We start from the raw sequence: 27,052 nt of genomic DNA, 5'->3' as shown, positions 1-27,052 counted from the left end.
GTGGCAACAACGTCTGATTGTTGTACTATCACCGGCTCATAGGTGATGGTTGTCGGATAAGAGAAACTCCTATTTAGGTCTTGATAGTGCTCCGAGTTAGTTTAGTCAAGTGGCTTATGAGTTAGTCCCGTCTAAACTATTCTTGTTAGACTTAGGACATTTGAGTGAGTTGTCATGTATATATGTATGAGTTGAGATCCTGAGTTGATATTGATGTTTTTTTGATGTTGTTTCATCCGGCCATTTTACATACTCGTACATTCCACGTACTGATGCCATTTGGCCTGCATCGTTTCATGATGCAGAGACAGGTAGCAGAGATCATCAATCAGCGCACCGTTGATTATCTACGCATCTTCAGCTACGTGGTGAGTCCTCCTAGCTCCCGGAGGATCTTGAGCTCCCTATATAGCTTCATGTTGTCTACTTTATTTTGATTGTGGTAGCCATTGACACCTTCTAGACTTTGGCAGAGGCTTCATAGACTAGAGTGTGGGGAGTTTGGACTGTTATTTTGGGGAGTCCTATTATACTTATTTTGTTGAGTTAAACATGTTTGGCCTTCGACCCCCATATTGTAAATAACATGTTATAACTGAGCCTTCATTTGAGCGTATAGTACCGAATGACGGAATGATTGAGTTAGGTGGTTCGCTTGGAGGTCAGAAATGGCTTTCAAATGCCGGTCACGTCTAGGGTACCATCCCGGGGCGTGACATCTTGTTTATTGTTTGTACCTACTAGCTTATAGGGGCCTGATTAGGTTGTTTGATTATTTTTTGTATGTTTACATTCAGGATCTGGTCAGTATGCTTATATTATTCTTGACTTCCTTACCTGATTACTTTCAGAATATTATGATACTTTCTCAGTTAGTCTATTGTCTTTCATACTCATTACATTATTTCGTCCTGACGTCCCATTGCCTGGGGCCGCTGCATTCATGCATGTAGGAACTGACAGACGATTGGATAGACCTTCTCAGCATCATATGTGACTTCTATCAGGTTGGCTAGCCCCTTTCTTCTAGAGCTGTCAGAATTTGGAGGTTTGTTGGTTTTGCTGTATATAATTTTTGGGTAGGTCAGGACCCTATCTCAATCAAGTTTTACTACTTTTAGTGGCTTGTAGACTAGGGAGTTGGGTTGTATAGCCCCATTATTGGTTATGTTGGCATTATTTGGTGGTTGGCTGAAGTTTGATGGTTGTTTGGTGTATTGTCTTGATACATAGCTATTTTCAGCTTTCGTATAGAGATCATGGCAATTAACGACCCATATAGCATTTACGTTTTACTAGATATCATATGATGATCTCGACGACCTAAACAAAACTTATGTGCTAACTGGCTATGTTTTTTTTTTATGAACTATCGTGAGTAACTGTTTTCTTTATAGAACTGTTGATGGGCCTTGCCGGTCAAAGACTTATTTTTAAGTCGATATATACTTGTTTGTTTTTTTAACTTTGTGTAGCTATTATACACTATTAGCAAATGGTTCAGTTCAGACCTAGATTTTGACATTAGGTGCCAATTGCGCTCGACATAACCCCCAAAAATGAAAGAAGATCAAAATGAAAAAAAAAGTAAAAACTTTATTCCTGATTCCCTTTGTTATAATTATCACGAAGATATCCTGCCTAACGGCTAATGTTTCATTCGATATTCTTGCGCTAATTCTTCTGAAAACAAATCACTGGAAGTATTTACCCGCGCCCCATTAACACAAAAGTAGCATTAAACTGCAACTGCAGCTATGGTGATGCTGATGAGTAGCACCTCATCCTGCTCTCTCCTCCCTCTCCACCCAAACTTCTCTACCATTTTCTCTCTGGCCACCGCCGCTGTCGTCGGCAACTCACCGGCCATTCGTCTCAAAGTCAACTGCTCTGCCGATAATCAATTAAGGATCATTTCTGGCCATCGGATAAGACAAGCAGCTGTACGGAATAGCAATCGAACGGCTGAGGTCACTGCATCTTCTGATTCTGTAACTGATTTAGAGTCGGCGGCGAGTGTGGTGAGGAAATTCTATGCCGGAATAAATAGGCGGGATTTGGACTCCGTCGAAGAACTTGTCGCTGAGAATTGTGTGTATGAAGACTTTGTATTTCCTCAACCTTTCGTTGGCCGTAAGGTTAGTTATCAACCTGGAGTAGTTTTATGGTGCTTTTTTAAGATCTGATAATTTGTTACTTTTTCTGTTGCATTTTATTTGACTACTTCTCTCTGTGTCAAGACTCAAGAGAATGTAATGGTATTTATAGTTTGAAATCTGAGAAGGAATTCTAACGAAGAACTAAGCTAGGCTTTTAATTCATAAGCTCCAAATGAGCTGCAGGTGCCCTTTGAAAAGAGGACAAGATTAAACTGAAATAGGAAATTACATTTGGGGATAGCAACCAAATTAGTAATTAAAACTATAGGGATCCATTTGTAATTTCTAAAACTATTAATTAAGTCTAAAATACTCAGCTGATCAATGCTCATATAAGCCTTCACAACATCCTGTACAACCTTCTCAAGCAACTAAATTTCAGGCCATTTCCATAAAATCACCCTTGTCCTCAAGGGTGTTAAATATAAAAATGAAGAGCACACTGCCACCAACATCAAATGAAATTTGTGAATAAACTTCTTGCTCATGCTATAAACGATACTTCCAACAGTGGTGCCAACTTTAGCTTTGAGAAATGGAAATCCAGTAAATCAACTAGAATTTGTAGAGCTCCTTGGTGAGATGAAAAATACATGCAGCCAACTTCTTTCTTTACTTTCTGGTCCTTGAATTTCCATAGAAATACAATTATCAACCTCATTTAGTGCAATATTTGTGCCCTCTCCAGTTACAGCTACAACATCATCTTGAATAATTAGCACACATACAGAAGCAGTAAAACAACCAACATCTTTGCCAATGTCAGAATAACAAATAATAACCTCCTGATGCCCATCATAGTTCTTTATTATGTGCTCCCTATACCAATTAATTGGTAGTAATCTTCTGACTACCGAGCCAGCTTGTCTCAAGTCCTTCATGAGCTCACACAGAGGAACTACATGCTGTGTTCCACCAGGACAAGGCCTGCCTCTCCATTAATAATAAGGTGTGCATCTTTTTGTAAAATCTCTACAGCTAGGACATCACAGGCATTTGGAACGATGGAAATAACATAACCTCCAAGTCAATCATTTCCTAATTCAGTTGCTACGCTTAAAGTATTTTAGCCTTCTTTGATGTCAGGCAGAACCTCTGTAGTAGGAAGAACCCAAAGCCTTTGCCTTTTTAGCTCTTTAGTTAGAAGCTCCAGCCTTTGTTCTTCATCTCATTCACCATATTCACGCATTTTGTGATTACATCAAGTTCCTATGACCAGGACACCTAGACATGTGAATATAAACAAGTGATTCATCACTAAAAACAGCTGGAGTTAGAAAAACATGAAAATTCTCTCTCAGAAACTCAACCCCGATTAAATATCAACCAATTGAATCTGAATGCTCTCTAATTGCCTCAAGAATTGAACAAAATCCCACACCAGCCACCTCTGATGTTTTCCCATAAGTGCTCATAACAGAAAAACTTTAAGACCAGCTGCTTCAAGTTTCTTGGGGTTCATACTCAATTCAGAAAGCATTTCAAATATTGTTCATTAACAACAATTATCCTTGGTCAACATGATAAAACTCACAATGCTTCTTTGTCTTAAATGTGCATGTGACATAGGACAGGACCAAGGACCAAGATCCCATCTTGCCACTTCAATAACTCAGGGCTAAAGTGTTTCTCCACATCCTGTATAGCTATTTCACAGGTTTTCTCCACAGTGCACTTGCCCATTAAAATCATGACAAGGGATACTCAAGAGGGTTATCAACTTCAACTTTTATGGAAGCAATTGGAGGATGGGCTCATTAGAGGTTGATCAACCTTAGTTGCCTTCTCTATGCTGATTTCTGTAAATGCAACAGCCATAGTTTTTCTAACATGTTCATATGACAAAGGCAAACTGTCAGCTAGCTCCCACAACTCCATCATTCTTTCATCAATGAGTATTATATCAGGCGGAAAATTATGGCCCAAACTAAGAACACAAACAACTTTTTCAAACTGCATATGAATATTTGGAATCATATCTTCATAAAAAGTCATTTTGTTTCAATGTCCACCTCAGTGTTGGAACTATAACCATTAACAGTAATTATATTCTCCTCTTTGTTATTGTTCGAGCCTTTCTCCATAATAGGGACATCACCTGAAAGCCCAGTTTTCTTCTTAGCATTGTTACTACTTCCATCCTCTGATTTCTTCACCTTCTTGCACCTCTTTAAAGTCTCCTTTGATATAAATTGAAGAACCACTTTTCCATCATCAACAACCTTATTGGCCTCAGGCAAACTAATGTCGATGCTCGATAATTCTAATTCCTTCTCCAACCTCAAGAACTCTTCCTGTAACTTCAAAACCTCCTTCGTATTACCTTTGCTGGACTTGATGATTATTTGAGCTGCTCCATTAGTAACACCATTAGTATCATGAGAGTCTTGTGCTTGCGGAATTCCAATTGTCTCTGATGAAGAATCTGACTTATTGACATCAAAACTGAAGCTGCAAGCACTGTCAGCACTTTCATTCTGCATACTAAGTTCATCACTGTAAGGTTGATTCACTATTGGCTCCAGCAGTGTCAAAACAGCAGGACGCTCCTCCACTTTCAGAGGTTTGGCTTCGTCAAATGTCTTTCCCTTTGGCGAAACATCCGGGGTAGCAACAACCTCTGATTTTGGTTCCGCGCCTGTCATTCTTGTCTTCTCCAATGGTCTAATTTCTATTATATTCTCAACTCCAGGAGCTAATTTTCACAAGACTCCACAGCCTCATCAGTTAGCATTTCATCAAACACCTTTCTGTGCACACACAACAGGGGGTGAAGGTGACAAATGGAACTCAGTATGTCCTTTCTCTTCTCCTTTTTCCCATATTCTGGGTGTTCCATAGGGGAATATTTCCGCGATAATGGAATGCACGCATTAATAATCTATGTGATCTAAGTAAACAGGCGGTAGTATATAGACAAATGTCATTATTGGTACGCCGCCCACCGGGTCGTGAGGAACCTATGATGGTGCTTGTTAACCTTCTATTTCACGGTCTAGTTGAGTTCAATGATTCGAAGGAGTAAAGAGTCTTAGTCAAGGGGTAATATGTTAGAAAGTTCAGAGGTTAGATGGAATGCTTGCTATCAGTGTATTAGATGTCCTAGTAATCCGCTTTGGAGGTTCAGTGTGCCTTCGTTCCTATCATTCATCCAGTCTCTTGCAAGTGCTATCAAATCCTCTGTGAGTGAGGATACTCTTTATTTTGGGAGTCCTACATGAGCTGCTCTCGAATGCGCTTACCTTGCCTTGTCGTCGATTACCTTCTAACTCTTGTGGGACTTCATCCCATCTCGTGAGGGGATCTTTGATGCGGCATTACCGGTGTCGGATAGGAAAAAAGGAGGTACAAGCGCAAGAGCAATGATAGCTATTCCTCCCATCTTTCCTTTTCTATTTCCATTGCTTATCAGAGAAAGAATTCTAGAACTAGTGGTAGGTGGTCCCGTGGAGCTTTCAAAGGTAGTTTACTTACTTTAGTTTAGAGCGGGCAAGTTCAGTTACTAATTTTAGTTATTTTCCCTTTCTACTTAATTCTATTCATTCCAGATATGCTGCTTTCCTAGACATGTATTGCATTGATGAATCACTTACGACTAATATTGACATGTTAAAGTAATAATGATGGATACTTCAAGACAGTAAAAGGTCAACGGGTATTTAAATAAAAAGTTAATGCAACTTTTTGGGTCTCACCAAATGAAGAGGCATGTGTCCATTCTTCCATTACCCCATTGGTCACTTAGCATACATGTATGAAACATGTGTTACCATTTTCTCGCCTTAGTCCAACGCATGTCTCATTTTCAAATATAAAACCATTGTACAGATCTTGGTCTAGACACCTCTTAAATGTTTTAAGCCAAAATTTTCATTCAAACAATCCTTAAATCCAACCTTTTGAGTAGTTGCATCTGGCTTACAAAAAGTAGTGTAGAGCCCGCAAGACCGAAACAATACCAGCAGCAAAATAGCGTGATAATCGAAACACAATACACAACATATGCATAACAAAAGCAAGGCAAGACAACACTCTACCTTACTAACCTTCTATCCTCATATATGACCTCCACTTCTTCCTATCTAGAGTCATGTTCTCGATAACATGAAGTTGCGCCATGTCTTGTCTAATCACCTCTCCCAATACTTTTTCGACCTACCTCTACCCCTCCGTGTACCCCCTATAACCAGCCTCTCGCACCTCCTCACTAAGGTGTCTGCGCACCTAATCTTGACATGTCCAAACCATCTCAGTCTCACTTTTCTCTTCTTGCCCTCCACAAAGGCCACTCCTACCTTCTCCCCGATAGCCTCATTCCTAGTCTTATCGATCCTAGTATGCCCACACATCCATCTCAATATCTTTATTTCTGCAACATGCATCTTTTGAACATGTGATTGCTTGACTGGCTAGCACTCTACCCCATACAATTACCTTTAAGTTGAGGTGGTACCTTATTATCACACAAGACTCCAGAGTCAAGCCTCTATTTCATCCATGCTGCCCCAATGCAGTGTGTGACATCATTGTCGATGTCCCCACTTCCCTATAGTACGGACCCAAGATACTTAAAACTTTCTCTCTTGAAAATAGTTTGTGTGGCAAGCCTCACTTCCACTTCTGCTTCATCCAACGCAACATTGAATTTGCACTCCAAATATTTTGTTTTGGTCCTGCTCAACCTGAACCTTTGGACTCTAGAGTTTGTCTCCAAACCTCCAACCGAGCATTAACTCTGTCTCGCGTCTGATCAATCAGTATTATGTCATCCGCAAATAACATACATCATGGAACCTCCTCCTAAATAAACCACGTCAACTCATCCATCACCAAGGCAAATAGGAAAGGGCTAAGAGCTAATCCCTAGTGCATCCTGATCTCAGCTAGGAAGTGCTACGAGTATCCTCCCACCATTCTAACCTGAGTCTTGGCTCCATCGTACATGTTATTTATTATCCTTATATAAGCCATCGAGACACCTCTCACCTTCAAGCACCTCCCGAGGACATCCCTTGAGACTTTTTCATAGGCCTTTTCAAAGTTAATGAATTTCATATGTTGGTCTCTCTTACTTACCCTATATTTCTCCACCACTCTTGCACAAAAAATAGATGGCTTAAGTAGTCAATCATCCCGACATGAATTCAAATTGATTCTTTAAAATGGACACCCCTCTCTTCACCCTCATCTCCACAACTCTCACCTAGACCTTCATAATATGGCTTAGCAATTTGATACACCTATAATTGTTACAGTTTTGGATATCACCCTTGATTTTGTACAATGGAATCATTGTATTCCACCTCCATTCGTCGATCATTTTTGCCATCTTAAAAGTAATATTAAACAACCCAATTAACCACTCCACACCTGACTTGTCTGTGCTCTTCAAAGTTCCACCGGAATCTCATCGGAACTGGTCGCTCTCCCCCTGCTCATCCGACTAATAGCATGTTTAGCCTCCTCAACCTAAAACACTTACAGTACCCAAAGTCCTGATGTCTTTCAGAGTGCGCCAAATCAGCCAACACAATGTACATATCCCCTTTGTCGTTTAAGAGTTTGTGGAAGTATATTTGTCATCTTTGCTTAATGGAAGTCACTTCCGCCAATACCTTGCCTTCCACGTCCTTTATTCACTTCGCTTGATCTAAGTTGTGAGGCGTTCGAAAGTTGTCTCCTTAGCCGCTGTAACCGTCAACTTAGTTTCTGTCTTCGTCGTCTTATAGAATTTTTTAAGCGTCCTCTTTTCTTTCTTGTCCATGCACTCCACCAACTTTGTATATTCAACCTTCTTTGCTGTCACTTTGCCTTGGATTTCTCCATTCCACCACCAATCTCCCCGATGACAACTAAAGGTACCCCTCAATACCTCTAGCACCTCTATAGTTGCTTCCATAATGCAACTAGCTGTCTTATTCCACATGTTGTTCACATCCTTGCTACTACTCCAGACTTCCATACTACTCAACTTCTCCCCCATCTCCCGAGAAAGGGCAGGGGTCAAGCCACCCCATTTAATCCTCGGTCAGTCATATAAGGTCTTCTTCCTCCTACCCCCTGTTACTTTAGACCTTGATCTTCCAATTGCCCAACGTAAAGGGGTAAGAAAAGTCACCAACCATCCCATGTCAAATTTTGTTATATAGAGAAACTTGTCCTCTTCCTATATAACTTTTCTGTCTCAATTATCTGGAATGGAGATACCAAGAAACGTGTATGATGCTTTGCATGTTCCTGTGTGGAAGGAGGCAATTCTAGGGGAGATGAATTCCCTCGAGAGAAATGAAATCTGGAAAATGGTGGAACTACCACGTGGAATGGAAACGGTGGGCTGCAAGTGAGTGTTCACATTCTTAAACTTTGACTTTCATCCTTCTGAATTGTCTTTTTAAATTCTGAAAGTGCTAAAGTTGATCTCTTAGTTCTTTCATGTACTAATTTTATATATTAATCAATAAACAGATCCTTAATTCCTCTCTGGTTCGTTCTTCTAGATAAATTCTATGAATCCAGTCCACTCCATTCGGGCCATTTCATTCTAGTATGAACAAATATCTTTTGACATAAATGAAAGGTTCTTTACGATGAGCTCTCATTTTTATCCTTGTGTATTACTTGCCTAGTCTACTGATCATTTGTAAACAATTTAGTATTTTTCAAATGATGAAATTATCCATGTTCAAGATCATCAAAAAATCGGTCAAACTGACTGTAGAAAAAGCAAAGTGGACAGTGGAGGCAGTACGTATTTTAACTCATATCCAAGAGACATTTTTTCTTGTTTGTACATTGATATATAACTGCTTTTCTCAAAACATATTCAAATACGGTTTTCTTTATTTAGCTTGAAGAATCTTGTGGTAATGGAAAGACTAATTACTAGAAGGGCTTCTTCTTTTTTCCGCCTTTGTCTGTTTGCTTTCTATGAGTGAAGAGTTTTTCTTTATTAATTAATTATATTTGTAAATATATTCCTATGTGTAGGTTCTGATTTTTTGTTCCGCCTTTCATCTGTTTGCTTTTCATGAGTGAAAAATTTGGCCGTATAGTTCATTATCTTTGTAAATATATTCCTCTGTGTTGAATTGTGATCCACCTCATCTGAAAGTTTAAAGTTTTAGATGAGGTGACACCCTATGTAGCTCGGACTTCTCAAAAATGTCATCGGGTGCGTGTCAGATTCTCCAAAAGTAGTTTATTTTTGGAGAATCTGGCATGGGTGGTGCATTTGATGTGAAGAGTCCACGCAACTTACCACTCTTTGGGCAGGGAATTAGAACCAAATCCATCTCTAATTAAGGGATACCCAATGAAGGTTTACTCTGTTTTGTTACTCCATGCTTCACATGTCTAGCACTCGGCATGGTGGCAAAGTGTTAAAAGTCCCAGATAAGTTAAGTGTATTTTTTGTAGTGTCATTATATGCTCTTGGAAAAAATTACTACTTGAGCTAATTTTTGGAATTAAGTCAGGTCCAATGTCCTTTTTCTTCAACAATAAGCTTATGTTTGATCACAAACTGTTAATGTAGGCAATTCTAGATTTTTTTAAGAAGTTCACTGATTCAGTTGGTTCTGATCTGCAATTTGTTATTGACGATATATCCAAGGAGGATTCATCAGCTGTTGGAGTCACATGGCACTTGGGTATGAAAAAACTTGTAATACTTTACCTTCTTTTTCATATTGTTTACTAGGAAGATTGAACTTCATTGTCCAATGTACTTGATTTTGAATATGATAACAGAATGGAGGGGAAAACCTTTTCCTTTTAGCAAAGGATGCAGCTTTTATCGATTGGAAGTGGTGAATGGCCAGAGGAAAATACTGTGAGTAAAACAAAATCCCAACCCATTTAAATGCTGGATGTGTTTTCATATTTATTTTCTGCTGAACACTTAATTTTTTTCTAACAAATTACTTCATTGAAGAAGATAGAGAAGCATAATTATATGTTCACTCTAGTCAGCATAGAGGATGGTTGAATGACGTGGGTTGAGAACCATGAAGTCTTAGTTTCAAATTCCAACAGAGTCAAAAAACACTGGGTGAATTCTTCTCGCCTGTCATTCCCTTGGTGTACAGAGTTACTTGATACCTCTTGTTGGTAGAAGGTGATAAATATTCCGTGAAATTAGTTGAGGTGTGCAAAATTTGGCCCACACCATGGTTATCAAAAAAAAAAAAAAAATCGACCAACAACTCCTATAGCCCAAATTAATTGGATTCGGCTATATGAATGTTTCGTATCTATTTTTCTTTATTCAGCGTGTGCTGAAGTGAACATATTCCAATAAACTCAATATTTAGAGAATTCATCAGTCAGGTTATTACATTGCCGTTGATCTACCACAACCTTTTACATTTATTGGGATTGGAACTGCCTATACTTTGCTAAGTTCATATAGATGGAGTATTAAATTCCTCAAAATTTAGCTTGCTTGCTTGCGTCTTTTTTTTTTTTTTTTGGGTTAGGTAGCATGGTAGTTATGAGCATCATCTTTTACCTTGAAGTTACATTGTTCCGTAAGGATCTTCACGTAGTTAGAACTTATAATCCTTTTGCTAGCCAACTATTAGCACATGATTGTTGGTTCTGGTTCTTTATTTGATCAGGTTTAGTCTTCCTTATATAAAGATCTATGAGATACTTTTGATGACCCAGGTCCTGCTCAAGGCCGTCTCAACAAAGCCAAATTTCATAAAGAGGCCTTATCTTTTAATTGACATATATAAATTGAATAATTATAACATATTCAGTAAAATCCTACAAATTAAGTCTCGAGATGTTGAATGTACGCGGACATCATGAAGTAAGAATGTAAACAAAATAAATTTTCAATGAAAAATATATAATATAAAGTTAGAATAATAAAATCCGACTGGAAAATTTGAAAACTTTATATAATGATATTGAATTAGTATTGCGCTAAATTTGATAAGTCGATATAATAATATTAAATAAATGTTAATTAGTTTTAGTGCTTGAAATTTGAAGAAGAGACCAAAAAATAAATTTGGTCTTTTTATAAACACACAACAATAAATTTTGAATAATATAGAAGGTTTGACCGTTTCAGAGACTTTAGAAATTCAATAATGAGAGAATAAAAATAATGAAAGAAAAATAAAAAATTTAAATATAAGAATAATAATGTTAGTTCATGATAATGTCAGAATATAAATGAGTCAATAAGGAAGGAAGGATGTTACAATTAACTAAACACTATTCCATTTCTCGATTATTACAACTATCCCTACATTAAATAAGGTAAAAAAAATTATCATATTTTCTACCCAATTTTTTTTTCTTCAAATTTATCGATATATGAGATTTTTTAACAATATATATATCAAAGAAAGTGGGGTCCCCAAAAAATTAGAACCCCAATCAATTGTTTTAATGGTCTTATTGTCGAAACGGCCCTAATCCTGCTTCTGTTATGTACACTATTATGGTTGTGAGCCTGTGACTTTTGTGAATACATGATGACAAGACTCTTCAAAACTCTGTAATAAAAAAAGTTACTGAATACAGTATTACAAAGTAGAGAGAATTTGTAAAGAAAATTAACTCTTTATAGACGAAGCGTAAATTATTAATTTCTCGGTCTTTTCAGTGTGTATTGTATTTGGCTGTAGAATGACTTGTAGATTTCGTATGTTCTCTTGTAAGGTCCTGGCATTTTCTTGTTATTTTTGCATTATTTTCAGCAGCTCTCTTTGGGGGAAGTATCTTAATAATAACTTGCGACCAAAAAAGACTACCATTCTGTCTTAGGCTTACTTTTTAAGAGAGAAAAAAACGGTTCAAGTGTTGACTAAATGTTTTCTTAAGCAGTTATGGCAGAGACAGCGTGGAACCTGCAGTCAAGCCTGGGGAGACGGCATTGGTATGTAATTTTCTCATATACGAAAATTTCTTCACTAGTCAAAATCATTTATCTGTTGTTTTTAAGTTTGTGTTTGTATCCACTCCAAAGGTAAATTAATGTGCCATGTTTATCTGTCTACTCTTTGACTTTTTGACTATTGCCATAAATAAGTTCAGGAAATCATTCGACATGCCTATGATCGTGAACCTTGACACGAGTCCATTTATAACTCTTGTAAATTACTCAAGCAAGACAACATAGGTATATGTCTATCCTAGTGTGAATCCGCTTCCCGATGCCCAGAGTTAGGAACTTGCTATATTTCATCCTTGTAATCTTGAATTTCCACATTCGAGTTAAATTCAATGTCCATAGATATTAATCGATAGTTGGCCAAACAATCAAATAAATTAACCTCAGGATAAGTAAATAAACGATTATGATAAACTAATTAAATGAAACCTATATTCGAATAACAACAATCATGATATAATCATAACCCTAGAACGGGAAATTTAGCTCCACATAGACATGAAAGAAAAACAACAAATCATTCAAAGAAAATATAAAAATTATTAATAGTATGGAGAAGAAAAGATAAAACCCAGTAAACTCTAACGTCCACTAGGTCTCCTAGCTTTCTCCTGGTCAAAACTTATCTAATAAGTCGTACTTAAGGTGTATTTATAGAGTACAAAAGGCTTGGACTTTTATAAGCTAAATCCAAGTCGGACCGGAAAATCCTTTAGTGACGATGCACCCATCTTTGGTTGCTTGCAACACAAGGGTGGCGCACGCTCAGCATGGTCACCGGCACCCTTGTGGCACAAGAGTGGCGTAAGCTGCCTGCACTTCTTGCTTCATGGATATTTCATGTGCGACACTTCGCATTTCTTCCCACGGCATGACCTAAAATGCTCCAATATCACGTACCTATGTAATAAAAAAATAATTCCAACATAAGCTCAAATACAACAAATTATGATCAAGGATGCTAGTAAAGTGGTAAGAAATAACAAGAAAATGATACGAAATATTGAAGTTTATGTCAATCTCAACAAATCAAAGCTCAGAAGCACCATCACTTTGGTTGATATCAATTGTTTGGTTCGGTAGCTACTCAAACCATCGAATATATATTAAAGATCATCATGCAAGATATACAAATCAACTCAAGCAAACAACAAATTTTCAGCCTCCTAATCTCAGAGATGAACTCGAACTCATCAAGTTTGCTCACCTACTTTGTCAAAGACGTTCAATCATATCACCTATGTATCATGAAATAAGTGCCCCACAAGAAAAAATACACTAACACTTTAAATCAAAGAATTAAATGTAAAGTAAGGACTTAGCATCGAATATCAACTCTTGCTCTCACAAGAGAATTTATGAGCATGCACAAAGAATCATAGGCTTGCCCATTATATTTACATTTCTACTAATTAAACATGCTCAAATAGAATTTTAATGATTTGTAATATTGGCTAGGGGATGGCTGGAAAACTATGAGCCCGTTTGGATTGGCTTTAAGTTGGTCAAAATCAACTTAAAGCCCCTTTTCAGCTTTTGAACGTGTTTTCTAATGCTAACTTTAAGCCAGAAAGTTCTTAAAGTCAGTCAAAAATGAAAAGTTAGGATTCCTAACTTTTTTTTTTCTAAGTGCTTAAAGTCATTTTCTTTGACCATGGAAATTATTTTTATATCCCTTATATTTTAACTAAATTCCCAAACTACCCTTTTTATTCTTTTAACCTTAAAATTCACATAATTTTCCTCATTTAAGCACTTTTATCCAAACACTCAACTGCTTATTTATAAAAATAACTTTTCAGCACTTTAAAGTTTTAAAAGCACTTCATACATAAAAGTCTTTTTTTAAGCTCATCCAAACGGGCTCTATATCATATATATATATATCATATGAAAAGTGGGAAGTTTCTAACTTCAGAGTTGGATTACTATTTTATCCCTGCGCTAAATTAAAATATAATAAAATATCTAATTAAATATTAAACAATAATATTTTAAATACCTAAAGGTCAATATTTTATTAAATAATATATTAAAATCACATAAATGGTGATTGAATGAAAGTTCAGCAGTTATTTTTGTGTGTTTGTTTTTTAGAAGTTCAACCGTCTTTATGTTAATGCTCCACATTTAGTATCCTTATTAATCTTTTTCCTCAAATTTTTTTTTTTTTCTTTTTGATCTAAAAATTCTGCCCTTTTTACTTTCCAAATAGTAATATTTTCTTTTACTATCCATGTCATACGTTACACCTCTTTAGCCAAAAGTTGGAGTTGTCTATTCAATGGATATATAACTGCATCTTTAAATGCCTTTTATAATAGGTTGCATAAGAATCAAAATATTGCCGCTTTTCTAAATAACTACCCCTTAAGTGTCTTTTATAACGTAGAATGTGTTTTTTTTGATACCGCATGAGTAACATAAATAGTTCTTTAGCAAAAAGGTAATGTGCATTATTTTAACTTTTCCTCTTCCCAGCCATTAACTTTTTCTCACAACCTATTATATTTTTAACTGCTCTCTATAAAAGTCCACAATAAGATGTCTTCTTTTTATTATTTTACCTGTCTTCTTTCTGCCTCATATGCATTTTTTCGAGGTACGTATATATATCACTGCTATTATTTCACTGTTCATACGTCATTGCTGTTGTATTGTTACTTTCGTTTCCTCTTGAATTCCATTGGATGTCACTTAATTTACCGACATGTTTTGTTTTTGATTTTCTTGCCACCTTTAGCCTTTACCTGAACAATTCTCTAATTGTGACTTTCCACTTGGGAAATGTTTTTGTTGTTATGATACTTCCATACATATTTGTCATAATGTAATCCCTATCAACTATGTAGATTTTCTTCGATTAGAAATTACATTTATCATAGGTCATCTCATTGTCTATTCATCTTTAATTATAAATACTTCTAACGAGTTTCTTGCTTACTGCCTCCATATAATTGGTAACACTTTTCCAGTCTGTATTTACTTTTCAAAAATTAATGTGATAGTTATATTATTGTTAGATGAAGTATCATAATTGCTTGGTTAGTATTTCTCTATCTTCAAAAACTCAAAAGTAATCAAAATAATAATTTAAGCTTTGAATACATTTACAGATTAAAATCAACTTACAATTATTTCTAACGTTATTCACAGCTACTTATCCCACAACTTTTAATTTCCATCGGGTTCGCTGCTTCATTTATTTTCAATTAAAAATCTTTTCATATCGTTTATTAGATTCTATAAAATCCTAGAACACTCCAAGTTTTAGATATATCAAATTAATATTTTTATGTCGATAGTTATTAAGTATCTCTATAACAAGTAGTTATTACTTTTTCCCCCAGGTATATAGCATGAAATTAACAATGATCCCATCCAAGTAAAGATATATGTTAATTGAATTTCTGTACAATTTCAACATAATATTTCTTTCATTCTACATTTTCTTGATATGTATATATGTGATTGTAAAAAGGTGGAGGTTACAATTTCTTAAAGAAAAGACACAAGCATTAAGGCATGAAGTATTTATAATCATATAACTGATGTTGCTCATATCATTTTTGAACTATGTATTGTTGAAATATCACATAAATCGAATATTTGATAAATTAAAAAACCGCATATGAAAACAACATATAATTTGTGGACTCTGTACAACTACCGACTACAGTATTAGTGACCGAAATAAAAGAATAACACTAAATAAACTTTTCTTTTTTCTCTTGAAAATGAAGGGGAACATTTAAGCTTTATTTGCTAGAGTAAAAGCACCTCTAAAAGTTGATAAATCACTTTTTTATATGGTAGTTGATTTCTCGGATTTACACTTGCCCAAATTAAAGCAATATATTATTGTCTTGCATCTTATTTCTATACTTGAAATGATGTTTTGGTTACTCCTTATCGGCACATGAATCTAAATATAGTAGGTTTTTAATTAGTATCTTCATCTTTATAAGTTTGTGTAAGAATCTATTATGTTGTTATAAAAGGATGTAGAGTTTGTTTTTCATGCTACACTAGCTGTTCCAAAAGGCACATTGATAGCTATAGATAATAAGAATTTATTTTATTTTGAATGAGACACAAATTTACTATCACGATACATATATATCATTTGAAGGCTTATGTCAAATAACTCTATTTACATCAAATAAATAAGATTAAAATCCAATATAATGTTACTATACTTTAGTTAAGATTTTTATTTGTACGTTTCCTTGTTATATTGAACGGACTTTAGAGAAAGAGTCAGAGTCCAATTGTAACTTCAACAATTAGTTTTGGAATATAATTGTTGTCCTACTCATTCATTTCAAGTTCAACTGCGATATTGCTTTGATATATATGAACACCAATTATCAATTTGAGTTTCTTCCTCTTCCAATTTAATTTTAAATCTTACACTCATATTTTAATAATATTTATATTTAAAAAGTATGTATTAACTATTAGAGATACACGTGTAACACACGTGTTCAAAACTAGTATATATAATAATTACACTTCTCTAAGCACTTTGCATTTTTAGATTTTATCACACATTGTTTCATCTCCACTTTATTTTTCAGCCATTTTTTCACCAATTATTTCACTAGCTTTGTCATCATATCAAGAACATTTCAATCATTTTTTTCAAGCACTTTTCATTTTTTTCCTTGTTACATTCTTTCTAAAGGGATTTTTCATCACTTTCTAGCTATCATTGGTCACCTTTTTCACTCAATTATCCCTTTTTCGATTTACTAATTTTATCGCAGTCTATGCTACAATGTTCAATGAAGCAGAATGCAAAAATTAGGAATTCAACAATTGGGTCAAGGAAAAAATATGGGTTTCAAACTAAAGGATATAGGCTTAAGAGGCTAACTAGTCGTAGCAATATCCAAACAGACTAAAATTTACATACATATAAAAAAAGCAACATCTTTTAATTCGCTTCAATAACATGCAAGACAAGTTCTGCATTAAGATAAAAAACATAGAATATATGTAAGAAATTCTCACCTAACATGCACAAATCGCAATCAAGATAGATCAGTATACCTCTAAGATAGAGTCACAATGAACTACAAAATAAGAATAAGCTATATACAAAGTCACTATCCTGAGCCTAATATCACGGACTTAAACTTCAACTAAGACCTCCGTGCGGCACTTGACCACTTACTCACGAATCTTTCACGATCTTGTAAGCTCAAGTAAGCTTTTGAGACTAGATCTCTAAGGGAACACTAGATTGTAAGAAAGACGAGAGAACTTTTATGAAGAAGGCTTTATATTACCTGGAAGAATGCTTGATTTCTGGATGGTTCGTTACAAATGAATGTCCGCTCTATTTATACTACTCCTAAGGGGCTTAAGTGTAAATAAAAATTGTTATACAAGTCCTTCCATATTTACAAAGAAGTCTCTACTCTAGAATTCTCTACACACTCTAGAGAATTCTAGAGAACTCTATGTCTTCTAAAACTTCTCTGTCATATTCTACAAGAATTTAAAGTTTTCTATAAACCTCTCCAAGACTCTAGGTTTTTCCTCCTTCTTCAAGATCAAGTGAAGGGTCATAACACTAGGGTCAAAAAGTCTTCTATTTTATTACTTACTCAAGCTCTCACAAAAAAGTAATATTCAAGTTTAGGTCTAAATATGCTAGTATCCAACAAGTCAAAAGGTCTTTCTAGTCTCTTTTTTACTACTCCTAAAAATAAAAATAAAAAGAAATCTTCATTTTTTTTTTACCTAGTTCAAGCTACATCCCTCGAAAAAGAATCGATGCACACGGAAAAATCGTGCGAGATCATTAATTACTATCAAAACTGAACATGGAGTATCTTCCCATCCCACGCTTAAAATTGGGCATTGCTCTCAATGCGCGCTATACATAACAAAAGATAAACGAAACTCCATGGAGATCAAAGATCGAAGTATTAGTAGCTGATGGGGTACTCAAACTTCTTCCAACAAGACATATATGATTCTTTATGCGGTCACCCCACACTTCAATCCAATTCTATGGATTGCTTTTGCTTAGTTCCAGTGACTTTGCTTCCATGTTCAGACGGCTACAGAAACAAAAATAGCATAATAAAAAAAAATACAATAAATTGAGTTGTCTCCCAATAAGCGCTTATTTTAACGTTACAGCATGACACAATAACTTCACCACTTTTTCTTACACCTTGAGGAAATAAATTGCATCTCCAATTTTGCATCAAATTTTTAACTACCCTCCTTGAGCAGTTGTGTCAAAACAATAAAAAATCAAGGAATAAATGTCGCATCTTCCCACTTCTTTGACCTTAAGTGATGGATACCATTTTATCTTCTTGGCATGAAAAATTTTAGGAGGTAAGGGCCTTATCCTCATCTACATACCTCTCCATATGATTGGAAGGTTCGATTCTCATGTCTCCAACCAAACACATTAATGTCGAAAAGTGTTTAGAAACACGTCCTAACTCCAAAACTGTATTATTTTTTACATCCTCACCATTGTACACATCCTCAAAATTTGTCATCATCAGCATTATTGTGGTCGAATGGTTGAAAATCTTCTTTGTGCTCCCTACGCTGGCCTCTACACAACTATTGGTAGTTGAGCATCATTACAAGTCTCAGATGTAGCCACTATCTTTGTGAGTTTGACATTAATCCTTTCTATGGCTTCTCTCTGTTCTGCCTAGTGCTCCCGTAATTGCTTTACCATTTAACTAATCTGAGCAAGATGTTTCGCATCCTCCATTGCATTATTCCTGCCAACATCACAAGCAACATGAGAATTGTGATAGGTTCTCAGGGATGGAAAATAATAGTTATGGCAATATTTCAATGGCCATCTTGACCACCACATTTACTACAAACATTCCACCCAAAGGATTGAGGAGGTGCGCACAACTCGTTTTCAAAAATATTATGACAGTGTTGCCACAAGTGGGGTTTCCCACAATCATCAAACTATGAATAACCAACGTTTGACCAATTTCTATCATAAGATACCATGTTAAGAAGAATAACAGAATATTAAATTAAAAAATAAAATAAAATAATGAAGAAAAAACATGAGCTGTACAGAAAGAAAGAAAAATAGATGAAGATGAAGATGAAGATGAAGATGAAGGAGAAGAGAGAAGGAGCAGAAATGTGAAAGAGTAAAGTGAGAAAGAGGAAGATATTTTTTATTTCATCAGCTACTTCCAACAACTACAATTAGTGTATATATATACACACTTTATTAAACTTGTTAACTGAAATTAGTTACACTAACAGACTTAACAACTTGTTAGTTCCACTAACTAATTTCTGGTAGAATGACACTTCTACCCTTCAACTATTTAACTTCTCACAATACTCCCCTTCAAGCTAGGAGGGGCAAATATGTTCAAAACTCCTAGCTTGGATAGAAGATATTCATGTTGCATCCTGGACAGTCCTTTAGTTAGTATATCTGCAGGTTGTTCTTGAGTAGATAGATAGTCCACCTTGATCAAACCTTGTTGTAGCCTCTCTCTAATGAAGTGACAATCTATTTCGATGTGTTTTGTTCTTTCGTGATAGACTGGATTTGCTGCAATTTGGATTGCAGCCTTGCTGTCACTGTAAACTTGTACTGGGAGCTCAATTTCAGCTCCTACTTCTTTCAGCATTCCAAGCATCCATACCAATTCTGATACAGTAGAGGCCATGCTCCTATATTCAGCCTCAGCTGAACTCTTTGATACTGTTGTTTGCTTCTTGGCTTTCCATGAAACCAAGGATTTTCCAATTACAATCATGAACCCTGTTACAGATTTCCTGGTGAGTGGACAGGAGGCCCAATCAGCATCGCAAAAGGCAGTAATCTTGTGGTCTGGGTTGCTGGACAGTAGTATTCCTTGTCCAGGTTGCTTCTTCAAGTACCTTACCACTCTTAGTGCAGCTTCCATGTGGGATTTTTTTGGTTGACTCAGGAACTGGCTAAGTGTCTGAGTGCTGAAAGCAATATCTGGTCTTGTCATATTGAGATATAATAGTTTCCCTATGAGTTTCTGATAACTGACCTGATCTATTAGAGGATCATCATCTGCTTCTTGCCTTTTCTTCACATGTTGATCATACTCTCTTGATGTTAGTTTAACATTAACATCTATATGTGTTCCTGCTGGTTTAGCTGCTCCCATTCCAACTTCTGCTATAAGCTCAAGGGCATATTTCCTTTGATGCATTAGTATCCCTTCTGTGGATCTTGTAAACTCAATTCCCAGAAAATATTTAAGCTCCCCTAGATCTTTCATCTTGAAGGCCTTGTGTAAAGCCTCCTTTGTGTCTTCTATTAACTTCAATGAGCTTCCAGTGATTAGCATGTCATCTACATACACAAGTATGAGTATAATTCCTGTTTCTGATTTGCTGATGAAGAGTGAGTGATCATATTGGCTCTGTTTAAATTTAAGGGAGATAAGGGCCTCAGTGAGCTTATGATTCCACTGTCTTGGGGCTTGCTTAAGTCCATATAAGGACTTTGTCAGTCTACATACCTTCTCCCCTTGACTGACAAACCCCTGAGGAAGTTGCATATAGATTTCAGCATCAAGGTCTCCATGAAGAAATGCATTGAACACATCCATTTGATGGATATGCCACTGGTTGGAGGCAGCAAGAGCTAGAATAGATCTGACTGTGACCATCTTCACAACTGGAGAAAATGTCTCTTTGTAGTCAATACCTTCTTGCTGACTGTATCCTTTGGCAACTAACCTGGCCTTGAATCTTTCTACTTCACCTGTGGACTTGTATTTGATTTTATAAACCCACCTACAGCCAATAGGTCTTTTACCTGCAGGTAAGGTAGTGATCTCCCAGGTATTATTGTTTTCTAATGCTTGAATCTCTGCTTGCATAGCATCAACCCATCTTGAATCCTTGATGGCATCTGCATAGCTGGTAGGTTCTGATATAATAGAAGTAGCAGCAATATAATGCTGATATGTGGGAGATAGATGAGAATAGTTCACATAGTTGGATAAAGGATAGTGAACATCACTGGTTATGTTTAGTGAAACAAAGTCCCTCAGCCAATTTGGAGGGTGCTTAGATCTTACAGATCTTCTAGGAGCACTAGGGTCCTCAGTAATGGGTACTTCTGCAAGTCTTGATTCCCCAGAGCCAGCACCATCTGCAGCATGTAGTTGATCCTCAGAATGCTCCACAGTAGTATGCTCACATCCTATATGAAGGCTTGGATTCTCATCAATATTGGTAGAAGATATGGGAGTTATAGTAGATAAACCTGGAATGGTCATATCTGCTTCTTGTAAACTGTCTACAAATAGCTGTTGTGAATCAGCATTAGCTTTATTGGCAAATGGGAAGATATCCTCCCTGAAAATAACATCTCTACTGATAAAGAATGATTTGTTAAGTAAGTCAAACAAAATATATCCCTTGTGCACTTCAGAGTAGCCCATGTGAGCTGCTAACCTTGACCTGGGCATAAGTTTGTCATGCTCAGCAAGGTTTTTAGCAAAGGACAGACATCCAAGAGTCTTTAAGTGAGATAGCCCTGGTTTGATGCCATGTAGTCTTTCATAGGGAGTTTGAAAACCAATGACACTGCTAGGGAGTCTGTTGATGAGATAGGCTGCAGCTAGAACACAGTGACCCCAAAATTTGATAGGTATTTTGGCTTGAAATCTCAGGGCTCTTGTCACTTCCAGCAGGTGTCTATGTTTCCTCTCAGCAACACCATTCTGCTGAGGGGTATAAGGGCAAGACCTTTGATGAATAATGCCCCATTCTTTGAACAGTTTGCAGCACACAGAATTAACAAATTCTGTACCATTATCAGATCTAACCATCTTCACAACCCTGTCAAATTGTGTTTTTGCATATTGCAAAAACATTTGAAGAGATACAGAAACATCTGACTTAAGTTTAAGTAGAAATAACCAGGTCATTCTTGAAAAATCATCCACAATTGTAAGAAAGTATTTATTGCCATCAAACGTAGCTGTATTATAGGGTCCCCAGAGATCAACATGTATCAAGTCAAAGCATCTACTGCTTTTAATGCTGCTAGAAGGAAACACAGGTCTAGTTTGTTTTGCAAATGGGCAAACTAAACAGTTAGACACTTTACACATAGTGATTTTATTGTCAGCAAACAGCTTTGAAAGTACTGTAGAAGAGGGATGTCCAAGCCTTTGATGCCATAGCTCCATGTCTGACTCCTTACCATTTGAAGGAAATGTATCAACAGCATTAGCAGATTCCTTGACATTATTGACACTACCTTGAGTTAAATGTCTCCACAGCAGGTATAGTCCTCCTTCTTCCTTACCAACTTCCTTCACCTTCCCAGTGTAAAGCTCCTGGAAAACACAAAAATCAGGGAAGAAGGAGACTGAGCAGCCTAACTCCCTTGTTATTTTGCTGACAGACATTAAGTTATACTTGAACTCAGGTATATGAAACACATTAGTGATCATACTTCTAGCTGATAGGTTACAAGAGCCAATATGAGTAACTTGTGTAGTACCACCATTTGGTAAGCATACATCCTTGGGTGTGTCAAGCTTGAGGACAGATTCTTTTTGTAGCATATCTAACTTAGATACCATGTGATTTGTTGCACCTGTATCCACAATCCACACATCACTATTTTCAGTTACAAACAAGGCTTTACCTGCATTATTTGACTTATTACAATCAGATGTAGCAGATGCAGTAGCTCCTGGTTGTTGATTCATCATCTTGAGTATCTGTTCATATTGTTCCTTTGTGAATGTGCACCCTTGAAGTAGTTGTTTGACATCTTTCTCAGCCTGACTCAGAGTTTTAGTAGAAGCTTCAGCTGATGTTGTGTCTAGACAGTGCTGTCCTGTAATATTCCTACCACACACTAATTCATTAGTTACATTTGTATTCAAACCATAAGAAAAATTCGCCTGGCCTGATTTTTGAGTATGATTGGAGGCATCAGTATATGTACTTTGTGCCTTCCTCTTGGACTTGAAATCTGGTGGATATCCAACAACCTTGTAGCAGAATTCTTTAGTATGGCCTCTACACTTACAAAAGTCACAAAGTAGAGTTGTATTCTTCCTGTACCTATTACTTACACCTGAACTACTGCCACCTCTAGAGTACATAGCAGCTGAGTCTAGAACAGATGAATGCAACCCCAAATTATTGATGCCTGTAACTACAGATTTGTGGCTCTCATCTCCTGCTATCATGGCATATGCTTGGTTTATAGTTGGTAATGGATCTATCATGAGAATCTGACTCCTAGCTTGAATGTATGAATCATTTAATCCCATTAGAAATTGATACAGTTTTTGTCTATTCATGTGAGCTACAAATCCTTTGGACTTTTCACAGTCGCAACAAGGTGAGGGCACTAACACTTCAAATTCATCCCACAATGCCTTCAGCTTCGTATAATACACTGAGACAGAGTTAGTACCCTGCTGTAGAGTAACAATTTCTTTGTGTAAGCTGTAAGTCCTTGATCCATCTACTCTATCAAATCTCTCTTGTAGATCATCCCACACTTGCAATGCACTTGAGGCAAACGCAATTCCACTAAGTAAACTCTTTGAGACTGAGTTCATTAACCACGACAAAACAATTGCATTTACCCTCTCCCATTGACACCACAGTTCTTCACTGTACATGTCCTTTCTGTATGTTCCATCAACCAGCCCCAACTTGTTCCTCCCTAACAAGGCTAACTTGACTGAACGACTCCACAGAGTGTAGTTCTCAACACCAGTCAGTTGAAAAGAAATGATGCTAACTCCACTTACATCTGTAGGACTAAGAAATAACGGATGATTATAGTCAATACCTTGCCCTAGAGTGAGATTGCTACTTGAGGAGGCTGGCACACTAGCTTGTTGGTGATTTTGGTTGAAATTTTGAGGTGAACTTGTTGCTGCCGCCGTGTCACCTGCCATTTCTTCAACCAGTAACACAATCGCCAAATTTTTAACACAGATCGGAGCTCCGATCTACTGCTCTGTCAAACACAAACAACGAAATGACCTATGAATCAGTGAATCTCATTGAGACTCTTTGACTCCACATCGAGGATCAGCGTCCCGCTCTGATACCATGAAGAAAAAACATGAGCTGTACAGAAAGAAAGAAAAATAGATGAAGATGAAGATGAAGATGAAGATGAAGGAGAAGAGAGAAGGAGCAGAAATGTGAAAGAGTAAAGTGAGAAAGAGGAAGATATTTTTTATTTCATCAGCTACTTCCAACAACTACAATTAGTGTATATATATACACACTTTATTAAACTTGTTAACTGAAATTAGTTACACTAACAGACTTAACAACTTGTTAGTTCCACTAACTAATTTCTGGTAGAATGACACTTCTACCCTTCAACTATTTAACTTCTCACAATAAATAAAATTTGAATATTAAAAAAAATGTTTAATCTCGACGGATAATTTCTAAGTTTTCGACAACGACTTTAAAAACTTGTTGCTTTCAAATGCATGCGCAAGTATATATGATCGTACAAGTAATTAAGTGATTGAGTTGAGTATCCTCAGGGACTTGTGATTAATCATCATCTAAATTAAACTAATGCTAATTATCTAAATAAGAAGCAAAACCCATAATTATAATTCTAAAGTAGCTAAAATAAAAGAAGACAAATAATGAATTTCAATGTAGAAAGAGCGGATTTTTATGATATCAATTAGATGAAATCGATTTAGGGCGCTATCTAACAATTATGTTGTATTCTTCAATTGATTAAACTTCTTAATTTATCTAGTTTACTGGTTAACAGATTTAATATTACGAATAAGAATTTTTTGAGTCCTTAGTTATTTTAATTACTTTCCTACATATATGTCTATAGTCGTGAACCTTAACACAAATTCATTTACAACTCTTGTAAATTAATCAAGACAATCTAGAGATATGTGTGTCCTAGGTGCAGATCCACTCCTCAATGCTTAGGATTAAGAACTTGCTATATTTAATTCTATACCAATCTTGAATTCCCCTTTTCGAGTTAAATTCAAGATTCGTAGATAATATTCCATAGTTGACCAAACCATCAAATAATTAAATTTATGATTAAATAAATAAATCAATAAAATAATTTAATTAATTGAACTTAATGTTCGAACAACAACAATCATGAAATAACCATAATCATGGAACTAGAAGTTTAGCTCCACATAGACATGAAAGTAAACAACAAATAATCCCCAAAAAAGAAACTAATGTAGAATACAATAAACTCCGGCCATTACAATGGCTCCTAGCTCTTTCTAGGTTAAAAGTTGTCTAAAAATCGTGCTTAGGCTATATTTATAGAGTATGAAAAAGCTTGGACTTTTATAAACTAAATTCAAGTTGGACCGGAGATCCTTAAATGATGTGCCAATATCCACCCTTGTGTTGCAAGGGGTGACGCCGATAGTGTTGGTAGGAATTGCTCGCGGCATCCTTTGTGACACAAGGGTGACATATGCTCAGCACGGTCACGGCACCCGTGCGACACAATGGTGTGCAAGTTGCTTGCAATTCATGCCTCTTGAATCTTTCATGTCGACACTTTGCATTTCTTCCCACAACATGACCTAAAATGCTCCAATATCCTCAACATGTACCTATACATCAAAAATATACCAACATAAGCTTAAATACAACAAATTAATATTAAAGGAGCGATTAAAGTAGTAAGAAATAGCGAAGAAACGATACGAAATATAGATATTTATGTCAAACATCACATTGTTCTAACATCTTTATCAAATCAACATCTATCTCTCTGAGTGAAAAAAATATTTCCTTTCACAAGATTTTAGCTGGGGTCCATGTTGTATATATAGACAGATGCCTGCGTGGTTCCTAAACCCTAGTATATATTCTCTCTTCCCACAAAATGGCTTTGCTCTCACATCTATACAGTGTAGTTGAATGAATCGAAGGACGTATGCTTGTTGTGTATAAGACAATTTGGCCGGGAAGATTTATGCACTAATGTATACTTATTCGGTTATTGCATGGAAAGTTAATAGAGTCTATAACACCTGTATTAAGTGCATTATTCATGCAACGAACTTTCAAATTAGCTGAGAATCTGGGTTTCATGTGGCTGATCGGTGAATAGTAGCTGATAATTTGTACTATCAACTTGCATACAGCTGTGATTTTGTTGTGCAAGTGTTTTCTTTCTCTGCTCTTTCACTTTTAATTTCTCTTCACTTACATCTCTACGAATCTTATTAGGTTGCAATAAAATGGGTAGCATGGCTGCTGCAAAAATTTCCCAAATTGGCAGAGTGGTTGTGATGGAAGAGGAATGATTGTTCTTAGAAGATTGAAGTTGATTTATGAGGGGGAAAAATAGTATATACATGTCATTACTTGTAACGTAAACCTGAAAGGCTTTATTAGTATGTACATAATGAATTTGTGCATAGTTACTTGATAAAAATATTAATTTCCACCTTGTATGCCATGGTGAATAAATTAAATTTTACTATTGAGATTTACTTTTAGTTATTGCAGTATTGTTTAAGAAAGAAATATACAAATACCCGCTTTTGATGTCGTCATTTAACTAATATTTGTTTCACATATATTTATTTTTACAAGTTTATCAATTTTGAGTAAAACATTAGACAATCGTGTCTGAAGCTTAATAACTTCATACATTCACGTACAAAAGTTTGGTCTTGTGAAGGCTAAACATCAAACGTTCTCGCTTGATGTTTAGTATGGCTTGCAAAGATAATAGTTTGGGTAATTTTTTATTGCTGTGCATGTAAATATTGATTAAACTTTCAATATGTCTAAATTTTTTCAAGTATGTTTGTACCTCAGTTATAAATAATTGAAATACATGTAATAACGGGCTGAAATTTTAGGCATGTGCGTCTGAACACAAAATAATAATTTGTTCTTCAAATTTCAATAATTCAACACACGACTTAACTATGAAATATACACTAAATAA

The 27,052-nt window shown here is 35.9% G+C and overlaps 1 protein-coding gene across 2 annotated transcripts; it reads left to right on the top strand.

Moving 5' to 3' along the window:
- Positions 1-1,563: 1,563 nt before the first annotated feature.
- LOC129904417 (uncharacterized) lies at positions 1,564-26,618 on the top strand. 2 transcript variants are annotated; one of them, XM_055979986.1, is made up of 5 exons: positions 1,564-2,138; positions 9,772-9,808; positions 9,909-9,990; positions 12,003-12,054; positions 26,323-26,618. In XM_055979986.1, exons 1-5 carry the CDS (start codon positions 1,758-1,760, stop codon positions 26,383-26,385), a joined length of 615 nt encoding a protein of 204 aa, XP_055835961.1. In that variant the 5' UTR covers positions 1,564-1,757; the 3' UTR covers positions 26,386-26,618. The 2 variants fall into 2 exon arrangements, with proteins under 2 accessions (XP_055835961.1, XP_055835960.1); XM_055979985.1 differs by having other exon boundaries at positions 1,566-2,138; positions 9,694-9,808.
- Positions 26,619-27,052: the final 434 nt, after the last annotated feature.

The sequence above is a fragment of the Solanum dulcamara genome, chromosome 9, assembly GCF_947179165.1.
Source record: "Solanum dulcamara chromosome 9, daSolDulc1.2, whole genome shotgun sequence".
In the NCBI taxonomy this organism is placed as follows: domain Eukaryota; kingdom Viridiplantae; phylum Streptophyta; class Magnoliopsida; order Solanales; family Solanaceae; genus Solanum; species Solanum dulcamara.
The sequence above is the reverse complement of the archived record's forward strand: the minus strand, read 5'-3'. Positions and strand labels throughout refer to the sequence as shown.

Excerpts from the sequence above, each read along its gene's own strand:
- LOC129904417 (XM_055979985.1), top strand. The coding sequence starts at position 1,758 with ATGGTGATGCTGATGAGTAGCACCTCATCCTGCTCTCTCCTCCCTCTC. Across the intron at positions 9,991-12,002 it reads AATGGCCAGAGGAAAATACT|TTATGGCAGAGACAGCGTGG; the intron begins GTGAGTAAAACA and ends TTTCTTAAGCAG. Across the intron at positions 12,055-26,322 it reads AGCCTGGGGAGACGGCATTG|GTTGCAATAAAATGGGTAGC; the intron begins GTATGTAATTTT and ends GAATCTTATTAG.